Source organism: Scleropages formosus, chromosome 14 (assembly GCF_900964775.1).
Source record: "Scleropages formosus chromosome 14, fSclFor1.1, whole genome shotgun sequence".
NCBI lineage: Eukaryota > Metazoa > Chordata > Actinopteri > Osteoglossiformes > Osteoglossidae > Scleropages > Scleropages formosus.
Window position 1 is genome coordinate 7,187,268 of NC_041819.1, and position 22,038 is coordinate 7,209,305.

At 41.0% G+C, this 22,038-nt stretch overlaps 1 protein-coding gene across 1 annotated transcript in view; it reads right to left on the reverse strand.

Moving 5' to 3' along the window:
- Nucleotides 1–22,038, reverse strand: part of LOC108920484 (ephrin type-A receptor 6-like) — a 133,329-nt gene that overhangs the window by 94,179 nt on the left and 17,112 nt on the right. Inside the window, exon 3 of the mRNA XM_018729244.2 lies at nucleotides 4,151–4,810. Within this exon, the coding sequence (XP_018584760.1) occupies nucleotides 4,151–4,810 (660 nt within the window). The remainder of the gene's footprint in view (nucleotides 1–4,150; nucleotides 4,811–22,038) is intronic.

The window sequence follows — 22,038 nt, forward strand, 5'->3', positions numbered from 1 at the left end:
CTGGTATATGGATGAATAACCCATTGTAAGTAGTGTATCTAGCAGTGTAAATCATCTTGGTGAATGAGGTGTGGGCTAATAACACTACATAGTTCTCAATGGAAGTCTCTTTGGAGAAAATTGACTGCTAAATGAGTAAATGTCATTCATATGACACTTAACTTGTCTGCCTAACTCTGCATCACATCATACATCATATCATAGCATTCCATGACTGTATACAGGTCTGCAGATGGTGATATTGCTCAGCTCAGTACATCTCTATTGGCCCGATGGACTAACACTTTCTACCCTGCAGATTAAATGTGTGTATACTGCAGTCTTATTACCTGGCCATAAATATCTAAACTCACATGGTTGCCTTCTGGCATTCATAATCTGTCCTAAACAGATGCTACACAGCAGTCAAATCACATTTCTCAAAATCATGCTTGACTGCAAGTTTGAAGTGCAAAAAAAAATAAAAAATTAGTGGGGATAAATATCCCGTGAATCTCAAAATTTCCCACACTTCGTGATCACAAACAGAAAAATCCTGCAGAATATATACACCAAACAACACAATTTAAACTGTCTTCTGTTTTAAATACTTCCAAAAAATTTTCTGTGTTTTTCAAACCTTCCTAGTAGTTTGTGTGTTATATTCGTAAAACCAACCCCCCCCCCCCACAATTCAAAATCCAAAAAGAGGTAAGACAAGGCTTCAAAACATGTCCTGTATTTTAATGTAGATCTGACCATATCATAATTAAATTTCAATTATCTTGCCTTAATAATTGCATGGACACGAAAAGGGAGACCTTTGATGAGCAAGATAATAAAACCGTAAAAAAAAAAGAAAAAGGCTTGCAAATTAGTTCACTGCTAGCGGGGATATCAGTAGCATGCATTCATTGTTCATGGGAAACCGTGTCTTGAAATTGGGTTTTCTGCTTCTAAATGCATAGCTTTGCTCAATTTAATAGACATTTCAATTAGAAAAGCCTAGTCCCTTTTCTGTGCAATGCAGAAAAGTCAACATGTTTTAGGTCTGAATTGCTCTGAAAACATGGTCCTAAGCATTGCTTGTACTTTCGGCCCAGACTGGAAGAATTGGCCAAGTTTTACTAACTTTTTACACGCTCTTGAAAGCTGTAGCCCTTTTAATTAACATTATGCATTGCCATGAACATATTAAAAGGAAATATTGTACAGGTGAAATGAGGGGAAGGTTGTCATCTAAGATGCCACGTAGTACTTTCTTTTTTTCAAATATGCTTAAAAATTGTTGTCGTCTGCTAATGATTGTAGTGCTGATTATTGGTTTACTGGATTGGACTGTGCACATTTTCTCAAAGTATCTGTACTGGCCCATCAACATTATTCATTATGAGTATTTTTGCATTCCATGATATCCTTCAGAATAAAATAGCTATTTCTTGTACAGAATGTTCAGACTGACTTAATATGAGGTTAAGAGCCTTTAAAGGCTAGGAAGTTGAAATACTTATATGTTTTATTAATTAAATGTCACTAGACATAGTTCCAAAAACAAACATTCCCCTTCATGACACTAAAGGAACCGTTGTTGTGACCATTTCATTAAGGCATTTTATTGCTTAATGGAAAATAGTTACTATAATAAATCCTTCGACAACACAAAGAAAACAGAGATTATCAATACCAAAGCAAATACTCAAATTTTGAACCACAATTTTTTTTTTTTTTTTAGCGATCACATCTCTTGTGACATTAAGCCCTGACTCAGTTTTCCATTTATATTTAATTTTAAATGCTTTATTTCAATGTTGCAGCTGACTACCCTCCGTACATTCAATTTTTTAACACTGCAATTGTAATAGTTTATTATCCTTTCTATTATTATTGCTATTATTACTAGTAGTAGCACATATCTGCTGTCGTAATACAAGACAGGAAAAAGTTTATTTTGGTTACATCTCTTGGTGGGTAGGTACAAATGCTGTACATTATGAAGGCCTAGTAAACAAGGTAGTATGACGGTACAAGCACAACATGAATGACTGACCACAGTTTTCAGAATTTCAGAAAAATATTGCTGAGGCTCAAAATGTATTTTTTTTCTTTTTTTTTTTTTCTTTTTTGCTTAAACAACAGTAGTAATTAGAATTTTGGCCACAACTGCAGAAAAGTAATTGCTGGAGATCCTGGAATAATGGTTAAACAACAGCCATGCTATTTACTTCTGAAAACAAAACATTATCCAATTAAATTCTCAGGAACCTCAGGGACAGGAGGAGATGAAAGCATAATTCTGAGATTTCTACATTTAGATCCCTACCTCTGACACACACAGTCACGTATGGAGGTGGCAAGAAGCCTCTAATGAAACACAAACTACAGTAGTGACAAAGTGACAAAGACCCAAAGTCAGAGGAGTGCAAATTAATACTTTGTTATGCATGTGAAAATGGACAAAAAGTTTCATGAAGCTTCAGCATGGCAGTGGGGTCATCTGTGAGTCTGTGTTTGAGCTTTCTCTGATTGAAGAGAACTCATGCTGAAAAAGCTCTCTGATTATGAAGAAACTGGTGCTCTTCAGTGGGATACATGAAAGATCAATAAACATAAGAAAAGCGTACACATTGAACACAACTACGTTAAATGCATTCTCTTATATTTATGTGGCAGTTAGACTTAAAGTGATCCGATATGGACAACCATTGTGTATTCCAGTGGTGCCTTTTACAGGAAAGCTATAAACAAAGTATTTGTGGGGAAAAGGAAATTTCCTTAGAAAAACCAGCAACCAGAAGAGGAACCACTGCAGAGGGGGCAGAATAATGGAGAGGCAAGGGCAGCCTAAGAAAAATACGGTCAAGATGCTTGACAGATTGCAACGCTTATCTTCAGCAGCATGATACGCTCAACAGCACTGAACAGCAGGAAATGACTGCAGTGTTGATAAACGCGGGCATGAAAGCAATCCTTCTGGAGGTAGAATTCAAAAGGTGTTTTCACCACCTTGCATTACAGGTGCACGGCTTGACAACCGAAAGCCACGTATGACTGCAACTGTAATGTGTTAAGAGATCCATCCAGATGATAAAGTTGTGTGGCTGCAGAATAGAAAGCCCACCATGAGCTGATTGCCCCATTGTGTCCTTCTTCTTTTCAACAAATGCGCTACTTATCCATCCAGGCAGATTAAATCCCAAGTAGCAAGATGTTTTCTTACTGGATTTCACATTAATTGATTCATATTCAGGTACACAACAGATCAGAAGGCACTGAACTGAAGTGACCCACAATACATGATGATAATAGAATGACAACACTGTCCTGTCCCTGCCCCTCAAATGTCCTTTTACATAGTGGAGAATTGCTCTGTTTCAGTTATAGCATTACATGTTTCCTTTGCTTGAGAATTCTCAATGGCCACATGTGTAAATCTCCTACACTTCCAGAGGTGAGTGGGAGAAACATTGCATCTGTATCAGTCCACCACCTTGTTAGCATAAATGCTGCTTTCCTGTTGCTCCCTGTGAGGCCAGTGCCATCTGGCGAAAGCTTGTAGAGACTGGGAGGGGCTGCTTTGGCCTCTGTTAACTCCAGGACCACAGGTGCAACTGTGACTACGCTACCAAATCTATATCCACACCTTCTCTGGGTCCATGTCCACTTATTAGCAGCAGGACAGCTGTTAGGCACAGGACAGGAGGAGGTCATAAAACCATGCATTCAATGGTACACATGTCATCACCATAAGAACAAGAGTTTCAAACCCACCAATAAGAAATTATCCACTTAAATACGGTTATTACAAAAACTCAGTATAATGTAAGCTTTAGAAATGGGATTGAGTTTTCAAGATTTCAATGAAAATTAAGACTGAATTAATTATTTCACACATCATCTGAAACCGCTTGTCCCATACGGGGTCACGGGGAGCAAGAGCCTAACCCGGCAACACAGGGCGTAAGGCTGGAGGGGGAAGGGACACACCCAGGACAGGACACCAGTCCGTCACAAGACACCCCAAGTGGGACTCAAACCCCAGACCCACTAGATAGCAGGACCCAGTCAAACCCACTGCGCCATCTTTCAATAATTATTTCCTTTGGCGAATTTCAACACTCTAGAAGTTATGAAACAGGTAGCAGAGATGGAAGTAAAGAAGCCACTTACGGACACAGGTGCCATCCTGTTCCTCATAGCCAACGCTGCAGACGCACCGACCCAGGGGCACCAGCCAGTCACCATCTGCCCCGCAGTACAGCTTAGGGGTATCTCGCTCCTCGGCGTTGTTCACGCAGGTGCCCCGCACCTCCACCAGCGAGGAGGAATCCATGCGGGGGATTGTGTCCGGAAACGTAGCCAAGTTGTGGAAGGTGAAAGGGCATTTCTTGTGGTAGATGCGCACGGACACCAGTGCAATGCAGGCTCCTATGTCCTGGAAAGCCAGGTAAAATCCTTTCTTGGTGATGGGCCCTACCTCCCGCACCTCTGTGTTGAGCTTCAGGATACGGTCGCCCAGGTCCATTTGGGTGAAGCTCTCATCAGCTGCAATAGTGTCGATTTTGGTGTACTGGCCCGGCTTGAATTTGACACCATGTGCCTCATCTGTCTCCATGTAGTACAGGTTAAAAGTCTCCTTGCAGGTGCCAGACACCCAGGGGATGCTGTTGCAGTCACGCAGGGTGAAGCGCAACTCCACATACACCTTCTGGGCCGCCTCACGAGAAATCCAGTTCGAACGCAGCCAGTTGTTCTGGTTGGGCTCCATCACATGACACACCTGGAAGGTGTGGATGGGTCTGTTGTGTTCGTCCATCTCAGTGATGGCATCCCACTGCAGAACAGAAAGATTGTAATGACTCAGCAATATCATTATTACCATTACCATTATCATCATTTTCTGGCACCCAGTGGCAAAACAAACATGCATGAGGGTTATGTGAAAAGCATCAAACTGGTATTTAAATATAATAAATTAGCAGGACAAGTCGATTAAATAAAGGTGAAATTTATCATGACTATTTGCACACACTTTTCCCCACAGTATATGCAATGTTTTCTATTCTAGGCCATTCAGGATGTTTTGCCCTTTTATACAGTAGGGTAATTTTTGCTAGCACAATACTCAAAGGTATTACAGCAGGAGAGGAGATGCAAACCCACATCCTTTTGACTGCAAGGCAAGAGTAATTGCTTTCATAAAACAAGAACTACCTTGTAATTCCATAATTGCAACACCAGGAGCAGAGATTTGGGGTGAAACTGGGCACAGAAATGGGGAGAATGAGCTAAGTTCTTCTGGAACATGTGGCTAGCAGTTGTGACTAAACCTACAAGGAACTGTCACGTGCGCAGCTAGAACATGCTCCTTTTAACTAGTGTCACCTTCCTCATGGCACTGTCCAACCTGAAGTACATGATAGAGGCAGGAAGGTGACTCAGAGGAGCACTGCACGCAGCATACAGCATGACAAAACTAGGAATGGCTAAATCAGAAAGGTTAAGTGGGCATCTTCACATCTCACATGGCAGCTGGAGTGAAACTTGGCTTTAACCATCTTTTCCACTTTCTTTGGAAAAGGTGCCACTCTGAAATCACTGAGTACTTAAAGTGGATTTATGCGAGTGCCAGTTTCTTCCCTACTAAATCAATAGTTACTTTTGAATTCTGTCTTTTACCGCGTTGATGACATTGTCATAAGCATGTCATAAAATTTTATGGAGGTTGTCACAATACTTCTACTAACTGTCAATGTCTTACTTAAATAAACTATATTTTACTCCCATGTGCTTTGTAACTAGTTACAGTTGTCACATGCTACAGACAGGACAAAAGAATTGAGCTGAAATTCTGTCTGACTACATTGACTACTCAAAAACCAAGTGTTATCTTACAAGTACTGTAAGTGGGCCCATATGATTATAATAAAAAAAAAAAATTCTAGAGGTTCTTGGTTATAGCTGTTCATAAAATAAGTGTGATTAGTTTGCAGTTAATCAAGTGTACGGGGAAAAAAAAAGAACAAGCCAATGAAAAAAGAACAAGACTGTCTCACACTGAGTGACTAAAGAGATAATCACTTTCACAATTCTGACTCATTGAACAGCATGCATTCAAAAGATGGAGATAGGAAGACAAGCATTTTCCTAAACCAGCATTTTAATTTGCCCTTTTTTGAAAAAATAGAGTGCTTTTGAACCACAAAATGGGAAAAATAAATATGACCTGGACAACCAAATAAAATGGTAAGAATAATGAATTAGGTATTTATTTAACAGCTTTTGTTGCTGTAACTAGAGGTGATTTTCAGACTGAATTTTTGGCATCTGGTGATCAAAGGAAAGGGTCTGAAGCCATCAGCGAAACCGAACACAACTGTAAAACTGAAATGAAGCCACGTAGCATGGTGATGCTATGGGTAGTAATGATGCTTCACAACTCTTGCTGTAAAGTTTGCTTGTTTCATGTTTTTGTCGGTTTCCTCTGGATGCTCCTATTTCTTCACACAGTCCAAAGACCTATATTTCACGTGAATTGGTGACACTGTATTACCTTTGGGTCTCTATGTGACTGCTCTGCCCTGTTGGTGTATCTAAGGTGTACCCTGCCTCATACCCTATGTTTCTGTGAGAGGCTCCAGACCAACCTGATCATCCTGCATTGAAAAAGTTGTTGCAGATAATGAGTGAAATGACAACAATGGACGGAACATTCACATTGACTCTACTAATTCTACTGATTCTTCTAATCAAGCAGAAACCCAAAAATGATCATGTACCACCCTGTAGAAACTGTCTAGCTCATGTAAAGATCAAGTAATTCACTGGAAAGATTTTTGGTGTGAAAAATAAAAAAGGGAGCCCTTTCAACTTTAATAGCAAATTTTGTCTGCTATTACGCAATGCAAGAGACAAATTGTGTCACGCTGTCTTATGTAAATGCCCTCCTCTCCAGTGTGCATTGTTATTCCAAATTACTGCTGAATGTGTGGTCAGCAATTCATGAGTAATAGCTGGGGAGCTGCAGGTCATAAGGCACATCTGGGGAACAAATAATGGTCCGTGAGAGTAGTCGACCATCGGAGTAAAGAGCAAGACTCAATAAGGTCACAGTACACACAACAGTTGAAGTAAAAGAATCCACTCACCCACCCCACTTCTACCAAAAATTAGCCCTAACGCATAATTAATTGACAGACTTTTATATGTACTGTATGCATTAATGTACTTACTAAATTAACATTAAATTGTATTCAAAGCCAGTGTTTTTTTTTTGGGGGGGGGAGGCAAAATAACTTTATAATAATGCTCAAAAGGAAAAACTCATGAATAAATAGACATGTTCATTTTTCTCTTCTCTGTATAGCTTTATTACACTTACATATTCTGAAGAGTGAAGCCTTACAAGTTTAAAAGTCACAGTAGAACTTGTCTCTACCAAGGCTATGATCGCCTAGAGGGTTTACAGCACTGAGGCTCTCTAGAACTCCATGCCATGTAGCTGGATGACAGGGATTCTGATGGGCAGAGAGGGATCTGTCAACTTTCTCCCTGCACCCCTGGCACCCCTCCCTGCTGGAGGCACGATGGGACCACAAAGCTACACCAGTCAGTGCCAACAGACCCAAGGTTTGTGCTCATCCCACATGGGTACACAAAAGTCACAACGCAACAAGAGAAACCATTAATATAATTTCAGTCCATTAAGACCTGAGAAAAGCATTCATTTTTGAACGTCTTTAAGACTGTGCTTCACCTTTACCGCATGAGCTCTTGCAGCTACATAAACTGCTTGGAATTAACAAAGGCAACCTTACTGTTATTGTGGTATCTCATTTAAGCACATTTTTACTGAGCGATCTGGGGAAGTACATCTGCTTGCTGAAAATATCCCATTTCTGGTAATGTGTTTCTACGGAAAAGTAGGACAGTGGCTACCAACAAGGGAGAAAGGGCCTTTCCAATCCCATCAAACCATTTCAGGAGCAGCTGGGCTCCTTAAGCCTTGCTGGAAAGAGTGGGAAATAGCTGAAGACACCTACTGGCACAACAGCGACAGACAAAAGCAAAATTGTTGGCGGAACACAGGATTCAGAGGTCCACACTAGATGAGAATAACACAGAAACGCAGAGGAAATAAGGAAGTACGACCACAAATATATCCAAGATGCACTAAAATTCTTTTTAAAACTGACTAAACTCATAAAATACTTCGCCTTGTTAACTGGCTAAATTATGCGGAACACTGACATTCCTTTAGTCTGTGCACAAGTATTTTTTAATTGAATTCTTTCTAGATGCAAATTCTTCCAAATGCCATTTCTTCATTATATTCTGATTTAGACAAAGGTTCCAATAAAGAAAGCTTTGGATATGTCTCCATATTTGAAAATGACAGTTTAATTTGTAACATTCAATATACATCTTTGAAAACTCTATTACAACATAGGTTATAAGAGATTAACTCAATTCAAGCTTTTGTTAGTCAAACCTCTCAGTGATTAATTTCATTCTAGTGCCATAGATAAGGTAATTACATGGAAACTGTACAACTTTGTCTATTCATGTAATTATCTTAAAAGTAAAAAAAAAAAGCAATGTGTATTAGAATAAACATTTTACAGCACGCCGTTTATTTTAAACTTTGTATCCACACTCTGATAGTCCGTGTAAACTGGGCAGACTTCAGAACAGCAGGACACAAGATATAAATCCACTGGATGGACAGAAACCGGCTGATCAATACGCACTTTAGCGAATCAAATGAGAACCAGTTAGTTGTTTAACTACCCCTTGCTTTCTAGCCGAGAGGCTGGTGCATTAATCTTTCCATGGCTGTTTGTTAATCCACAGCACCTCTGGGACTGCAAAAGTGAGCTCACGTTCCCCCATCCCACATGAACACTTCATGTCCTACCAGCCCCATGTGAAGGCACAGCCTCCAAATACAGCTGATGCAGAGCACTCACACACACACACACACACACACACACACACACACACACACACACACACACACACACAAACACGCACGCACGCAACTTCCCTACCCACTGGAAACAATGAAGAACCAGTCATGTTCCACCACGTGAACTATTGCATTGAGAAAAAAGAAAAGAAAAGACTACTGGGATGTATCCTGTGCTGTCTGATCAAGCAGCAAAAATCCATAGTCATAATGAATGCTCCATATGTATTGAGCAAATATATTGACATACTTTAGAAGAGAGCAAACTGTCCTTTTGCTTATTTAATAAAAAAAGTAAGCCTAAAGACTTTCATAGCTGTGCTTCTGAATGCAAAGCAGCTATCGCTTCAGCTGACCCTTTTTTTTTGTCTCTGAAACTAGCAATTTTGTTATCAAAGAAGAGTTCCGTATTTTTTTTTTTTTCCTTAATAGCTCTTCAGCAAGGCTTCTAAACATGCGAAAACCCTTGTGTACTGCCTGGAGTAGAAAATGGAGATATTTAAAAACTTAAAGAGAACATACTTAATTCGAGGCACAATAAGTTGCTTTAAATAATTCAATAAGCACTTCAACATGTAGAAAAAAAAATCCAATGACACATTTCTAATGAAAGAAAAATCTTTCTATAAAACTGTTATTATACTGATGATAGATGGATAGAACACCTTCTGCTTGGTGGTTTCTCCCTTTGATTAGTACTCTGAATGTTCAGGGAATAATTTTTTTTTGAGGGGGGAGGGGAGACGATCACCTATTGGCCAGATTTACAACATTGTCCACTCTGGAAAAATACAAACGATCCACCCATCCATTGTTTGATTTTTATTTCAGTTTATTTTTACAGAGCACTGAACAGGGTTACTGAAAATAATCCAAAATTACATTTATAGCATATAAATAGCAGTGAGACGACTGACAACAGCGGAGAACAAAAAAATCCGCAATGACAAATGTTGAGGGAGGGGAAAAAAAGCCCTCTGTATGTGATTGCCACCCTGACCCTGCAATCATATATTGGAGACTGTGAGGCACCAGCCCTACCCACTGTGCCATCATGGAGCCTTAGAGATATAAACCATGAAAAAGAGATTAATCAGCTAATGAGATTATTTCGGATTGCTGAAGATTATGCGAGGGTGCGTTCTCCGCTCCTGAAAGGCTGGATTTCAAACTCAGCGACAACATCTGGATGTTAAGGATGTGAGCGTCTGTCCTTGGAGAACATGGGAGATACGAAGTCGAGGTATCTTCTCTAGCAGAACGGCGCATCCCTACAGAGCACTTACCATAAGAGTCTGAGTCCTCCACAAGGGCTGGGCTTGGAGAACGACGCAGACAGAGCAGAGGCAATGACAGGAACTAAGTGCTGACAGTTTTTTTCCCACATTTCTCAAAAGAAGGGTGGAGGGGGGAGATAAATAAGGAAGTGTGTTGAAATTGTGCAGAGCTGTTGGGAGGTTTCTTTCCATAAATCTGTGAGGATGCTAAGATGCCTGCAAGATAAACTTTAGATCCAAAAGCAAACAATGAACAAAGGTTTTCTTTTTGTTTTCCCACCTCCACCCCCTTTTTTTTTTTAAATTTACAAACAGGCTGCGATGCTTACAATCACATTAAATGTGTTAGACAAGTGTACGCCTCTGTGTTAATTGGAAACGCTCTTACTGCATGGTAACTGTGTTTACCGACATATTTAAGTATTCCACTCCAGTAGGTATTTCAGGTATTCTGGTCTTGCCTGAGATGCTCTGGTGAAACACTCCTCTCTAGCCTCCCACAGCCCTTCCACTCCACATGGTGACAAAACCCCAATTCCTCGCTTTAATTTGGTACATCTGTGACGGCAGTGGCGCGTGGCTGGCCTTGTGTCTCGCGATGTTCCGAAGCGCTGCGCTCCGCTATGTTCCAGAGGGGGTTTCACACCTCACCCTGCAAAAGCTATCAGCTGCAATGTTGTACAAACAGCAGTGACTAATGAACAAAAAGCCCTCCATTACAGCCAGAGTAAACCTCAGTTGGCCTACCCCAGCCTTATAATTGTGCTTAACCTTTCGTCACATTTTGAAAAAAAAAGAATGTCATTAAAAGGGATATTAACTTCTCACAACCCCCCCGCCCCCCACACACACATTTACTTGTTCCTCAGTGGGAACAGTTACATCAGGTTTAATTCTAAGCATACAGACAAGTGTAGCACAGATCCAAGTTCTTCCATCCAAACCATAGAATTCTGATGCTCTCGGAAGAGCTAAGTAGCTAACAATTAGACAAGCCAGGGTGGGTGGGTGGGGTGGCGTGGAGCGGGGGTTAATAATCCGTCATAACTGCTGCCCGGGGGAACTCGGATGTCTACCGCACTGCATGAATTCTGCACAAACATCTCCACGGCACCTATGAGGTACTGGTAGGTATCTGCCCCTTAGCAGTGGCCACCATAGCACTTGACTTGGTGCAGCCCCCCTCCGCCTAAATATAAATAACGAACCATCTTCTAATCTGCACCTTCAACTTTCTTTGCAGAAAATTTATTCAGCATACAGTGCCAACAATATTTAATTTCCATAAATCCCCTTCTGGAAAATGCAACTTTGCTTAATAACTGAAAAATATTGGCAACAGTTTTTTTTTTACAAAATAGCAAATATTTAGAATAAAGAGATTATATCTAGGTATCTCGGGGGGGGGGGTCCTGCTCTGTGGCGGGTCTGGGGTTCGAGTCCTGCTTGGTTTGCCTTGCAGTGGACTGGCATCTCGACTGGGGTGTGTCCCCTGTGCCCTGTGTTGCGTGTGTATGCGCGCAATGTCTAATATCTAATAATACCTTAAGAAAGGGCTGCAGGATGTTCAGATAAAAATTCAATGAACGTAATATCCTTATAAATTATTTACAGTCCAATCAACTTTAAATTGTATAACTTACCTCATATGTTATTTATCAGTTAAATCTCTCATGTTATGATCACACACACACACACAATATACATATATGTATACTTAATATAACATTGCAATCAAACAAGGTTACATTTAACTTATTCACCTTCACCAGGGGGGAAATTTTAAATAAGAACGAGCTTTAATAACATTTTGCAATAAACATTTGTCTGATTTGTAGCTTTATGTAACCTTCCTTTGGGAAAGGAACAACTCCAGACAAAACCTGGACCTCTTCAGCTGCATCGCTGCATAGACTTTCTCGTGGAAACATGAAAGCACCTGGAGTATTCTCATTCCATTCAGTATTCTTTTCTGCATGCTCCTTTTAATTAACAATCAGGGAATAAACAAGGGAGGAGAGAACTTGTGGAGTGTGGAGGAGGAAAACGAGAGTGTGTTCATCCGCTGTGTCTGCGTCTCCCGTTGCCTCAGAGTGCTGGCGGGTTGTACGGCGTGCTGCTCTCGCCTATCAATAGGACTGTCTCAAAACTCTGTTCCACTTTAATACCGGAAGCAGTGGGGAGTCAGGGAGGGGGTCCCCAGCAGAATGGCATCAGCACAAAGAGCGGTACCCAAACGGGGCTACAAACAAGTAGGGAAGGGGGGTTTATATGTGTGCGGGGGAAAATGGGATATGCAGAAACGTCGCTTCCTCATCTGAATACACACACACATTTTCAGAACCGCTTGTCCCATACGGGGTCACGGGGAACCGGAGCCTAACCCGGCAACTCAGGGCACAAGGCCGGAGGGGGAGGGGACACACCCAGGACGGGACGCCAGTCCGTCGCAAGGCACCCCAAGCAGGACTCGAACCCCAGACCCACCGGAGAGCAGGACTGTGGTCCAACCCACTGCGCCACCGCACCCCCCTCATCTGAATAGCACAAGATAACTTGTACGAAGAAAAACACTAAAGAGCGAGACCCCGAGCAGAGCACGAATACACTTATAAATTTACTTTTAGGTCTTAAGGTCAAACTGCGGATGTAAATATATTATTCAAATACTCCGCCACTATAAACAACAGGAAGGGGGGCAGCAGCACAGCGGGTTTGACCGGGTCCTGCTCTCCAAGTCCAGCTTGGGGTGCCTTGCGACAGACTGGCATCCTGACCTGGGTGTGTACCCTCCCCCTCCAGCCCTGCGCCCTGTGTTGCCGGGTTAGGCTCCAGCTTGGGACACACATACACACACTTTCTGAACTGCTCGTCCCATATGGGGTCACGGGGAACCAGAGCCTAACCCGGCAACTCAGGGCATAAGGCTGGAGGGGGAGGGGACACACGCAGGACGGGACGCCAGTCCATCGCAAGGCACCCCAAGCGGGACTCAAACCCCAGACCCACTGGAGAGCAGGACCCCGTGCAACCCACTGCACCACCGCACCCTGCTTGGGGCAAACACTTTCAAACAATGTGTGTAAATAAGAAATAGTACAGCTAAGTGTGACAGTGGTCAGCAGCTAAGCCAGAAAACCTTGGCGAGGACATCGGCTGATCTAAAGTACATATCCCTGGGAGCAATCCTATACAAAATGCATTGAGAACATACAAACTACATACAAACACGGAATCAATCAAAATCAATTCCAGGTCTGAATCCAGGAGTTGAGGCACTAGTGCTATCCATTAAGCAACTCTGTTCTCCAATACCCAGTATGAATTTTGCTTTAACTGAAGGTGGTAGAGAAAGAAGTAAGATTATACCATTCAGATCACATATATGCACAGACACTATTTCATATATATGAAAAAAAAGAGCATTTGATTAGCCTTTTATCATTCAGATTTTTAATAAAATTACACAGAAGTAAATATTTATCACTTTCTATAATCGACTCCAACCTTCTGTGATGCAGAATGCTGCACTTGGTGCTATATGCGACACAAGGAAACTGTCGGCTATGGCTACACAGCTTATGAATCTCTGAGCTGATTCAACAGCTGTCATTTAATGATGGATTTTTGATTTCCCTGAAAAGTTATCTCAGAGTGCGTAATTAAGTTTTACACCAGAGGGGGGGAGTTAATAAAGTTTTGATTACAAAGGAATGAAATAAAATCTAATTTTGTGCAGCACCTGCACTTCTTTTCATTCACTCATTTTATCTTTCCACATATCTCAGTTGTCTTATCATTACATTTCGGTTATTAGGCAACTTTTCCAGAAGACATTCGAAAGGCGCAATCTCGGGCTCTCAGAATCCATTTGGGCTCTAAAAAGTAAGCACCGTCTCTGTACGTGAAGTGGGATTCTCTGTGCAATGCCTCTTTATTACTATGGGGGATAAAACCATCCTTGTATCTGACATTCACTAAATGGGAGAAAAAAAGAAATGTTATTGGCTTCTGTTATTCTAATCTTTATCTCTATATAAATGGTGGGACTAAATGGATCCAGGGGAACAGCACAATACAAAGGGACTGTCCCTTTCTGGGTACAGTCTGATATTCCTCTGGCTATCTGAGGACAAAAGCCCAGCACGGTGCTGCATTGTGTCTGCCTGGAGCCGGGGTGTTTACCAGGCTGCTTGATTCGACTGCCTCCCTCGGGAGCCGTGTTTGGTATGCTGGAGGCACAGCTCTGCCTTTCCTGGGCTCTGTGATCTGTGGAGACTCTGCTCCAGGTTCAGCAGCAGTGCTGACCTCTGCCTCTTCTCCTCAGTGGTCCACCTCCACCCATGGGTGGAGAGGGGGTCAGAAGGAGGGGTGGGGAGGTTGAGAAGATGGGAGAGTCAAGATGTTGTTGCGACTGGGAATAATTGTTCTAACCAGCAACAGGATAAAAACACCCCTGCTTTCTTTATGAATCATGGAGATACAAGTCCTGCTGTTTCGTTGTGCTTTCCTTTATTTTGTTTTGATTTCCTATAATGAGATCGCTTTCCTATTGACTTAGCAAGGGCACAGTCAGTGGTGACCAGCAGCAGTTCACCACAGATGAAGCCCTTCTGAACATCATATTAACCCTGTAAGCTCAGAAACCAGACTGACAGCCATACAGCCTGGAAAGGGAATCATTTATAGGCATTGGCACATAATCACCAAAGTTTCCTGAAAGCTGCAGAACTGACAAAGATGTTAGATAACTTTGAATTGGTGTGCTCCTGTTTCATTCACTGAAAAAAGTGTTAAATAACCTGCTTTCTTATTTGTCACAAGTAGCAGTGCACATATGAAAGAAGCATGATACACTAAAAAATATATAAATATACTGTGCAACACCATTAGAGACAAAAAGCACAAATGTGTGTTGGCAAATAGGATGATTTGACATTGTTTTTTTTTTTAATTAACCAAAGATTTAACAATATCAAATTGCATTGTGCCTTTTTTATGCAATCAACTGAGGTATATTAAAATTCTAATCTAGTCCTAATCTTATTTTCCGGAGCCAAACAAGTCCCTTGATTTCCGTAATGACCTTGTAGTATTACAGTTTAATCAGCAGTGCCGTTTTCTGTAACAAGGACTGCCACTTGCTATGCCTGTTATTGCAGGTATAGTAAAAGGTCACATTAAACAACCCTTAAAGTATAAGGTATGGTTGATATTTTATGTGCAGTTTTGTTGTGCACTTAATTCATCTTGACATAAGGAAAATATAATTGAAAATGTATACATTGACATTTATTCATTTAGCAGACGCTTTCGTCCAAAGCGACGTACATCTCAGCAAAAGTACAATTTATGCATTACATTAAGAGAAAGACGCATAGCTGGAGATATGAAAGTCTCAAGCAAACCTAGTTTGTTCCATAACACTTGCTGCACCGAGGTTCATCGTTCGAGTAGGTGCATAAAACACAGGACAGACAATTCCCAATACCCTTCCACCATTTTTTAAAGAAAAAAAAAAAATTATATAATATTTTTTAAAATAAAAATATGAAATATTTTTAAATAAGATACACAAATGAGCACGTACAATGCAAGAGTAATGGCTGAATGAACAAATTAACACAACACATACCAAATGTCTAGTATACAGATTTTCCAGCTACGACATAAAGTTTAAAAATGAAACTGTTACTCTTTGTATTTAGTGTAGCAAAAATAGGATTTTGTTGCTTCCACAAAAATCTTTATTTTTACATTTCTGTAGCTCCAGCTTCCCTTTGTAAAAATTGCATGTACGGAAAAGTCCGTGGCAAAATGAATCCAGAAAGTGGAAAGGAGCAAAAAGGCACCTCAAAACCCAGTCAAATATGCAGGATTTTTAGTCACGGGAAGGCCTGGGCACTAAGCACTGCATTGCATCCTATGATCAACGAGAGCTATTGGACCCCCCTGACTGGATGAAACCCACAGCATCAGTCCTTGTCTCATTACTGAAATTCATCACACTGAACGAGAAGCCTTGGGGACCTGCCTGCACCTCAATCCATCACCCACTTCTACACAAAACAGCCCTTCACCCGTATCCATCCCATGGGTGAGGGGTCTGTATTCAGAGGATCGGGGGTGTCAAACAGGTACAATAAAAACTTTTGACTCCTGTGCATAAAACCTGGTTTTCTAAATTTATAGCATTTATCCTCAGTGTTTTGTGAGTTAAGCGGATTGGTTAAGAACATATAGAAAGCCTTTACATCTAAAGTGAGTCTTCTAAAAATAGACTTCTTTTCAGGTTCCTCCATTCCTTTATCCGAGCTGTAAGTATTTTCACTTCTTCAGTGTCTTAACAGTCTACAGCAGCAAAGGAATGAATCAAGTGCTGTCAGTGAAGTCAGTGAAAAAGTAAAGCAACACAATTTTAGTTGTAGAGCTCCAGCCAGCAGAGGTGAGACTTTGTAGGGCCTGTCAGTCAATAGGCAATCCATGTCGTGTTCCAATCCCAACGGTGAAGAGGTTATGCAAAGCAACAGATCTAACTGGCCAACAATATATACCGAATCATAGTTTGTACAGTTTTTCAGATTTAAAAACAGTGAGAGTGATCTGCGTTTCGGTGACTGGGATTCAAAATCAAGCAAACCGGTAACTTTGACACCACCTCATAAAACGCATTCAAGAGGCACTTATGTACTCAAACAGGTCTGTGGGCAATGAACATTCTAACTGCTCCTGTGAGGAGCCACAGCTGAGTGTCTGAAGGATTACTGAACCGGCTTGCTGTATTTACCCATGGCATTTGTTTATCATCAGTAAGAAAAGCTGTTGTTGATGGAACAATTCTGAAAGGTCTTTTACTGACACTCAGGAGTCACTAAAATAATATGAATGGTGCTTCATTATACATGGAGTGCAAAATGATTTTCCTTCGCTTTGAAACAGTTATTTTCTCCAGCAGCTTCCTTAGTCTCGGTAGTGTTTGGTTACACTTACAGCTTGGAAAAAAAGTGTTTGGTGACAGTGGCCAGAAGTTAAAGGATCTATACATTTCAAACTCTTTCTTGCTCCTGTGGGAATATGTATGTAGGAGGTGATCCTGAACAGGTCCTACAATGCCCAGGGTGAAAGTCAGTGTATACGCTGGGTGGGCAGCAGTCTGTATCCGGGCTCTTACACAGTCAATCTTTCAGCACAGGTGCCACAAAGTCACCGGTTCAGCCAGACCTGCATGTCGTTGAACGGCAAGAGGAAGGCTGTGCAAACAGGTGAGAACGTGCCAACCCCACATAGAGAAGTTAGATTATAGCCAAGGAAATGAACTGTCCTGGGAACACATATGCCTTAATTTCAATGTTGGTAATACAATCTTTATGGTTCCTGAGGTTTGTTACTGATAAGATTGTTAAAAATGAGCTAAGACATAATATACACTAATTTGTAATGCAGACACAAAGTACAAATCAATGCAGTTGTAGGAAAGACTTCTTTACTTTGGGAAAAAAAAAAAAGAAAAAAAAAGTGACTCAACGACCATTAATGCACAGAAACAAACAATCCATATCTGCTGTAGACTGCAGTGTTATTGTTGCCATGACATTTACTAATCACCACTGAAATTTGCAAGTACAAAGTGCCAATATGTAATCCAAATCTTCTTTCTGAGAAAAAGCTACTGCAGAAAAGAAGAAAGTTGTTTTAACATGGTTAAGTCAACAGTCGCCTCTTCCAGAGGAGGAATAATAAGAAGCTCTGAAAAAGGGAAACACGAAGGCTGTGATGCTTCCCCGACTAGCAATCGGACATGGTAATATGCTCACTCAGGGGGAATTCTAATTAGCTGTGTCTTGTCTACCAGCTTCTGGCATCCGAGCAGAAATAAACCCTTCAAGCAATGGGTTATTACCAACATTGATCACTGCTCACAGGATAAAGCCTCTTAAAGTGGAGTTGGAAACCTGTTGCTAAACACACATGAAAGGTCACCATTTCATGCTACAAAAAAAAGCCCATACTGCCAAATTGACTATAATGACAATAGATCCTTGCTATTCTGCATGTTAATTATTGAAAATATTAAAATTTTACAACATATGAGCTTTTACAGGGGGGTGCAGTGGCGCAGTGGGTTGGACCGCAGTCCTACTCTCCGGTGGGTCTGGGGTTCGAGTCCCGCTTGGGGTGCCTTGTGACGGACTGGCGTCCCGTCCTGGGTGTGTCCCCTTCCCTCTCCGGCCTTACGCCCTGTGTTGCCGGGTAGGCTCCGGTTCCCCGTGACCCCGTAAGGGACAAGCGGTTCTGAAAATGTGTGTGTGTGTGAGCTTTTACATGTTTTATTACACAAAAGAATGTGCTACTGTTTAAAGATGTTATTCCTGGCAATACAGACATGCAGTTCGGGAACATCTTGGAAAATATCAAGCACTTCTAATTAGAAAAAATAAATAAATATTTTTTTAGGGCTCTTTCTTTTGCAATTTGCTTACAAATACATTTATTTAGCAGACACTTTTCTCCAAAGCAACTTCCAATGAACTCCGTGTAGTGTTATCAGCCCACACACCTTATTCATCAAGGTGACTTACTGTACACTGCAAGTTACACTACTTACACTGGGTCACTCATCCATACATCAGTGGAACACACACACACACACACACTCTCTCTCTGTCACTCACACGCTATGGGGGAACCTAAACAGCATGTCTTTGGACTGTGGGAGGAAATCCACACAGATATGGGGAGAACATGTCAACTCCAGACAGACTGAGCAGGGATCAAACCCATGTCTTCTCGCATCACACAGGCACTGTGAGACAGCAGCACTACTCACTGTGCCACCATGCCACCAAAATACCGAGAAAAAAAATAAAAATAAACTACATTTACTGCTTCCCTGCTTTCTGCATCATGAACTTAGAACAGCAAAATTTACATTTGTAAAAAAAGAAAAAAAAAAAAATCAGTTCTTAAACTGCTTTCTGCTCAGCTGCTATATACTCTAATTTCCAGCAAGGTAAAATCCCTGTTATTGATGATATTCAATATTTGTGAAACTTTACCCCGAAGAACAATTTCAGTAACAGATGTCAATCAACACAGCATACAGTAAAGTTGTATTGCGAATTTCTTTAGTTTTCTAAGAGTAAAGTAGCAGAATGCTATTTTATATTTCCACTGTTATTAGGCAGCTAATGTTTGGAGGAAAGTTTCTGAAGAGTGCAACTAGCATTAAGTAAACAGCTGTCCTCAAGAAACAAATAAATGCCAGATTATACAAATACTACTCATAAGGAACATAAAGGTCATGATGAGAAAGTGTTTTCAAGTAATGTACAGAGCTGTAAAATAGCACACTCCTTTGTGAGATTTTATACTCTTGGAGTAATACTTTTTTGAGAATCATTATTTCATTGTTGCTTGTAACTAAAATGAACTTCATCTGGTACAATGTCAAGCTGTCTGTGTCCAACAGAGTCTGTTGGAGATACTTCTCTTGAATTCTTGCCATTTGTTGTGGTACATGTACCTGGATTTTCCATATGTGAGAAGTGTAAAGCATAAATGTAAGCAAGACACAGGATCATAGAAGAAAAAAAAAGCTGGATTTCATTTTCTTTTCTAGTGACTTTCAAAATAGCTGTATATTAATACACATAGTGTGTGTTTAACACAAAATACCTCAAACATTTTTCAAAGTTTACAACTGTAGCTGAACACATTCAACTGGGGGGATGACAACACACTCATATCAAGAGCAAGACAATGTTAGCCTAACAGATTTCCGAGTGCCCTTTTAGGTGGAAAAATTAGGATGAGACTTCAGTTTATATATAGTAAGTTTTTAAATGGATAATAAGTGGGTCAGAATTTCCATGCCCATACTTTTTCCTGTGATTTTTTTTCTCCTCCCAATCACTTGACCATGCGAGTCCAAGGTTAGTCCAAGGTGAAATAAGAGACCAGTCTCTTCATAGATTCAATACTGCTGCACTCAAATACTGGCCTAAACACATGCAGACCTATTAAAATATTCTTCCTTCATTCGTTCATTCCCTTTTTGCCTAGGGCCACCCATTGGGAAGGGTGTTATGGAAAACTAAAACATTTAAAACTGACCTGAAATTTTTGTTCCATCCTATTATATCAAGTAGCTGTTAGGAGGCTTTAATTATAAATCAAAACTGATAGGCAACGGAAAATTTGGAAGTTTAGATAATGTCAACAATGACAACATTTCTGAATTCAGTTTTAATGCAAAGGATATTAAATAGAACAGATTGTTCTTTCTTGTGAGAAGTCTAACGTGATGCATACACATTTTTTTCTTTGTTCATCAGTTTCCAAGGAGACACCGAAGGGTGAATCACTTCACTGCCGCAATCCTGCTGAATGATCCAAGCAACACTACTTAATTCCCATTACCGGATTACAATTTAGGAGACACCTTTAAAATTTTCTGCAACTCCCCTCTGTAGAGCCACAGATTCCCCTCCCATATCTAAAATTTTGCACACATCACCCACAAACACACACACAAACCCACATGCATGGATTGATTGGCAGGCCTAGAATGACGTGTCTCTGGTAGATAGACAGGGACTACCCACCTGGCACAGTATTTATGCTGTCACTTTGTGTGCGTGAGGTGCAGCCATGGTGTCTGTTAGCTTCACTCCTGTCTTGTCCCTAGGGACATCTCTGACTAAAATCGATTCAACCCTGTCTGCACTGCTTAATGTGTCCTCACTGGGAACGCAAGCAAGAGGACCTGATCGACCATTCTCAGAACAGAGGTGGTGGTCAGTCCGACCAGTGGGACGGACAACCGGAGTGAGCTTGTAGCTTGAACACCACCTGCTTTACTCAGTCTTCTAGTACCCCTCTCAGTGCAAGCATCTAATCTAGACATTAAAATTAACTGTTCAAGAGCTTCCACATCTCCTTATCTAAATAAAGTACAGAGGAAAAAGTACCAAAGAAAGAATGTGCAGAAATGATCAGGGTAAGCACATTTCTATATGCTGTGAGACAGATTTTGGAATCAAACTCTTTCCAATGTGCATCTAAGCCCTTGATTATTAATGTTTCTCTATTATTAAAAGTTTCCCTGCAGCCAGTAGAACCCATAAAATGTTTCCGGGGCACCCCATGGTAGCTGCCACATACATGTAAACAAGGGATAATATCCTCCCTGTGTCATTCAGACTCAACAGCATCAGTGCACCACTGTGCAATAAGGATCATGCTACAAGTGAAGGGCGTACTGTGCAAAGGGCCTGGGGGTAAACTGGTCTCATACAGCTGGAAGCAGCAAATGCATAATTCGGTCTTTCCACATTTCCCAAAGTCAGCAACACAACCCGGAAGTACTTTCTGCTATTCTCTGAAAAGTGCCCCCCGCCCCCACATTTTTACTATGTTAGATTTTCCGAACGTATGATGACGGGAATTGTTCATAACGATAAGAAGTGTGCAATCCTATTGGCCGTTTCAGAGCTTTTATAGCACATAAATCTTTTGCATACCCGTAATCAAGCCCTTTGAAGTTGCAGTGACCCTGACAGGAAAGTAAGAAGGTCACATATCAGGAAAAAAAAAAAAATAGTGGCAAGCAGGATGAAAATGGACTCACCACTCACATCTCACAATGGCTCAGTTCCCTGTGTTTAACAGGGGAACAACAGCCTTGCATCATAGGAGTTAAAAGGTTTCTACTTAATGGCTGCTCATCTTTGAGCTATCTTGAAACCACTGGACAGATCCTTTCCGAGAAATGCGAGATAATAACATTTTGGATGTGCCAATCTTTGAAAACTGCTC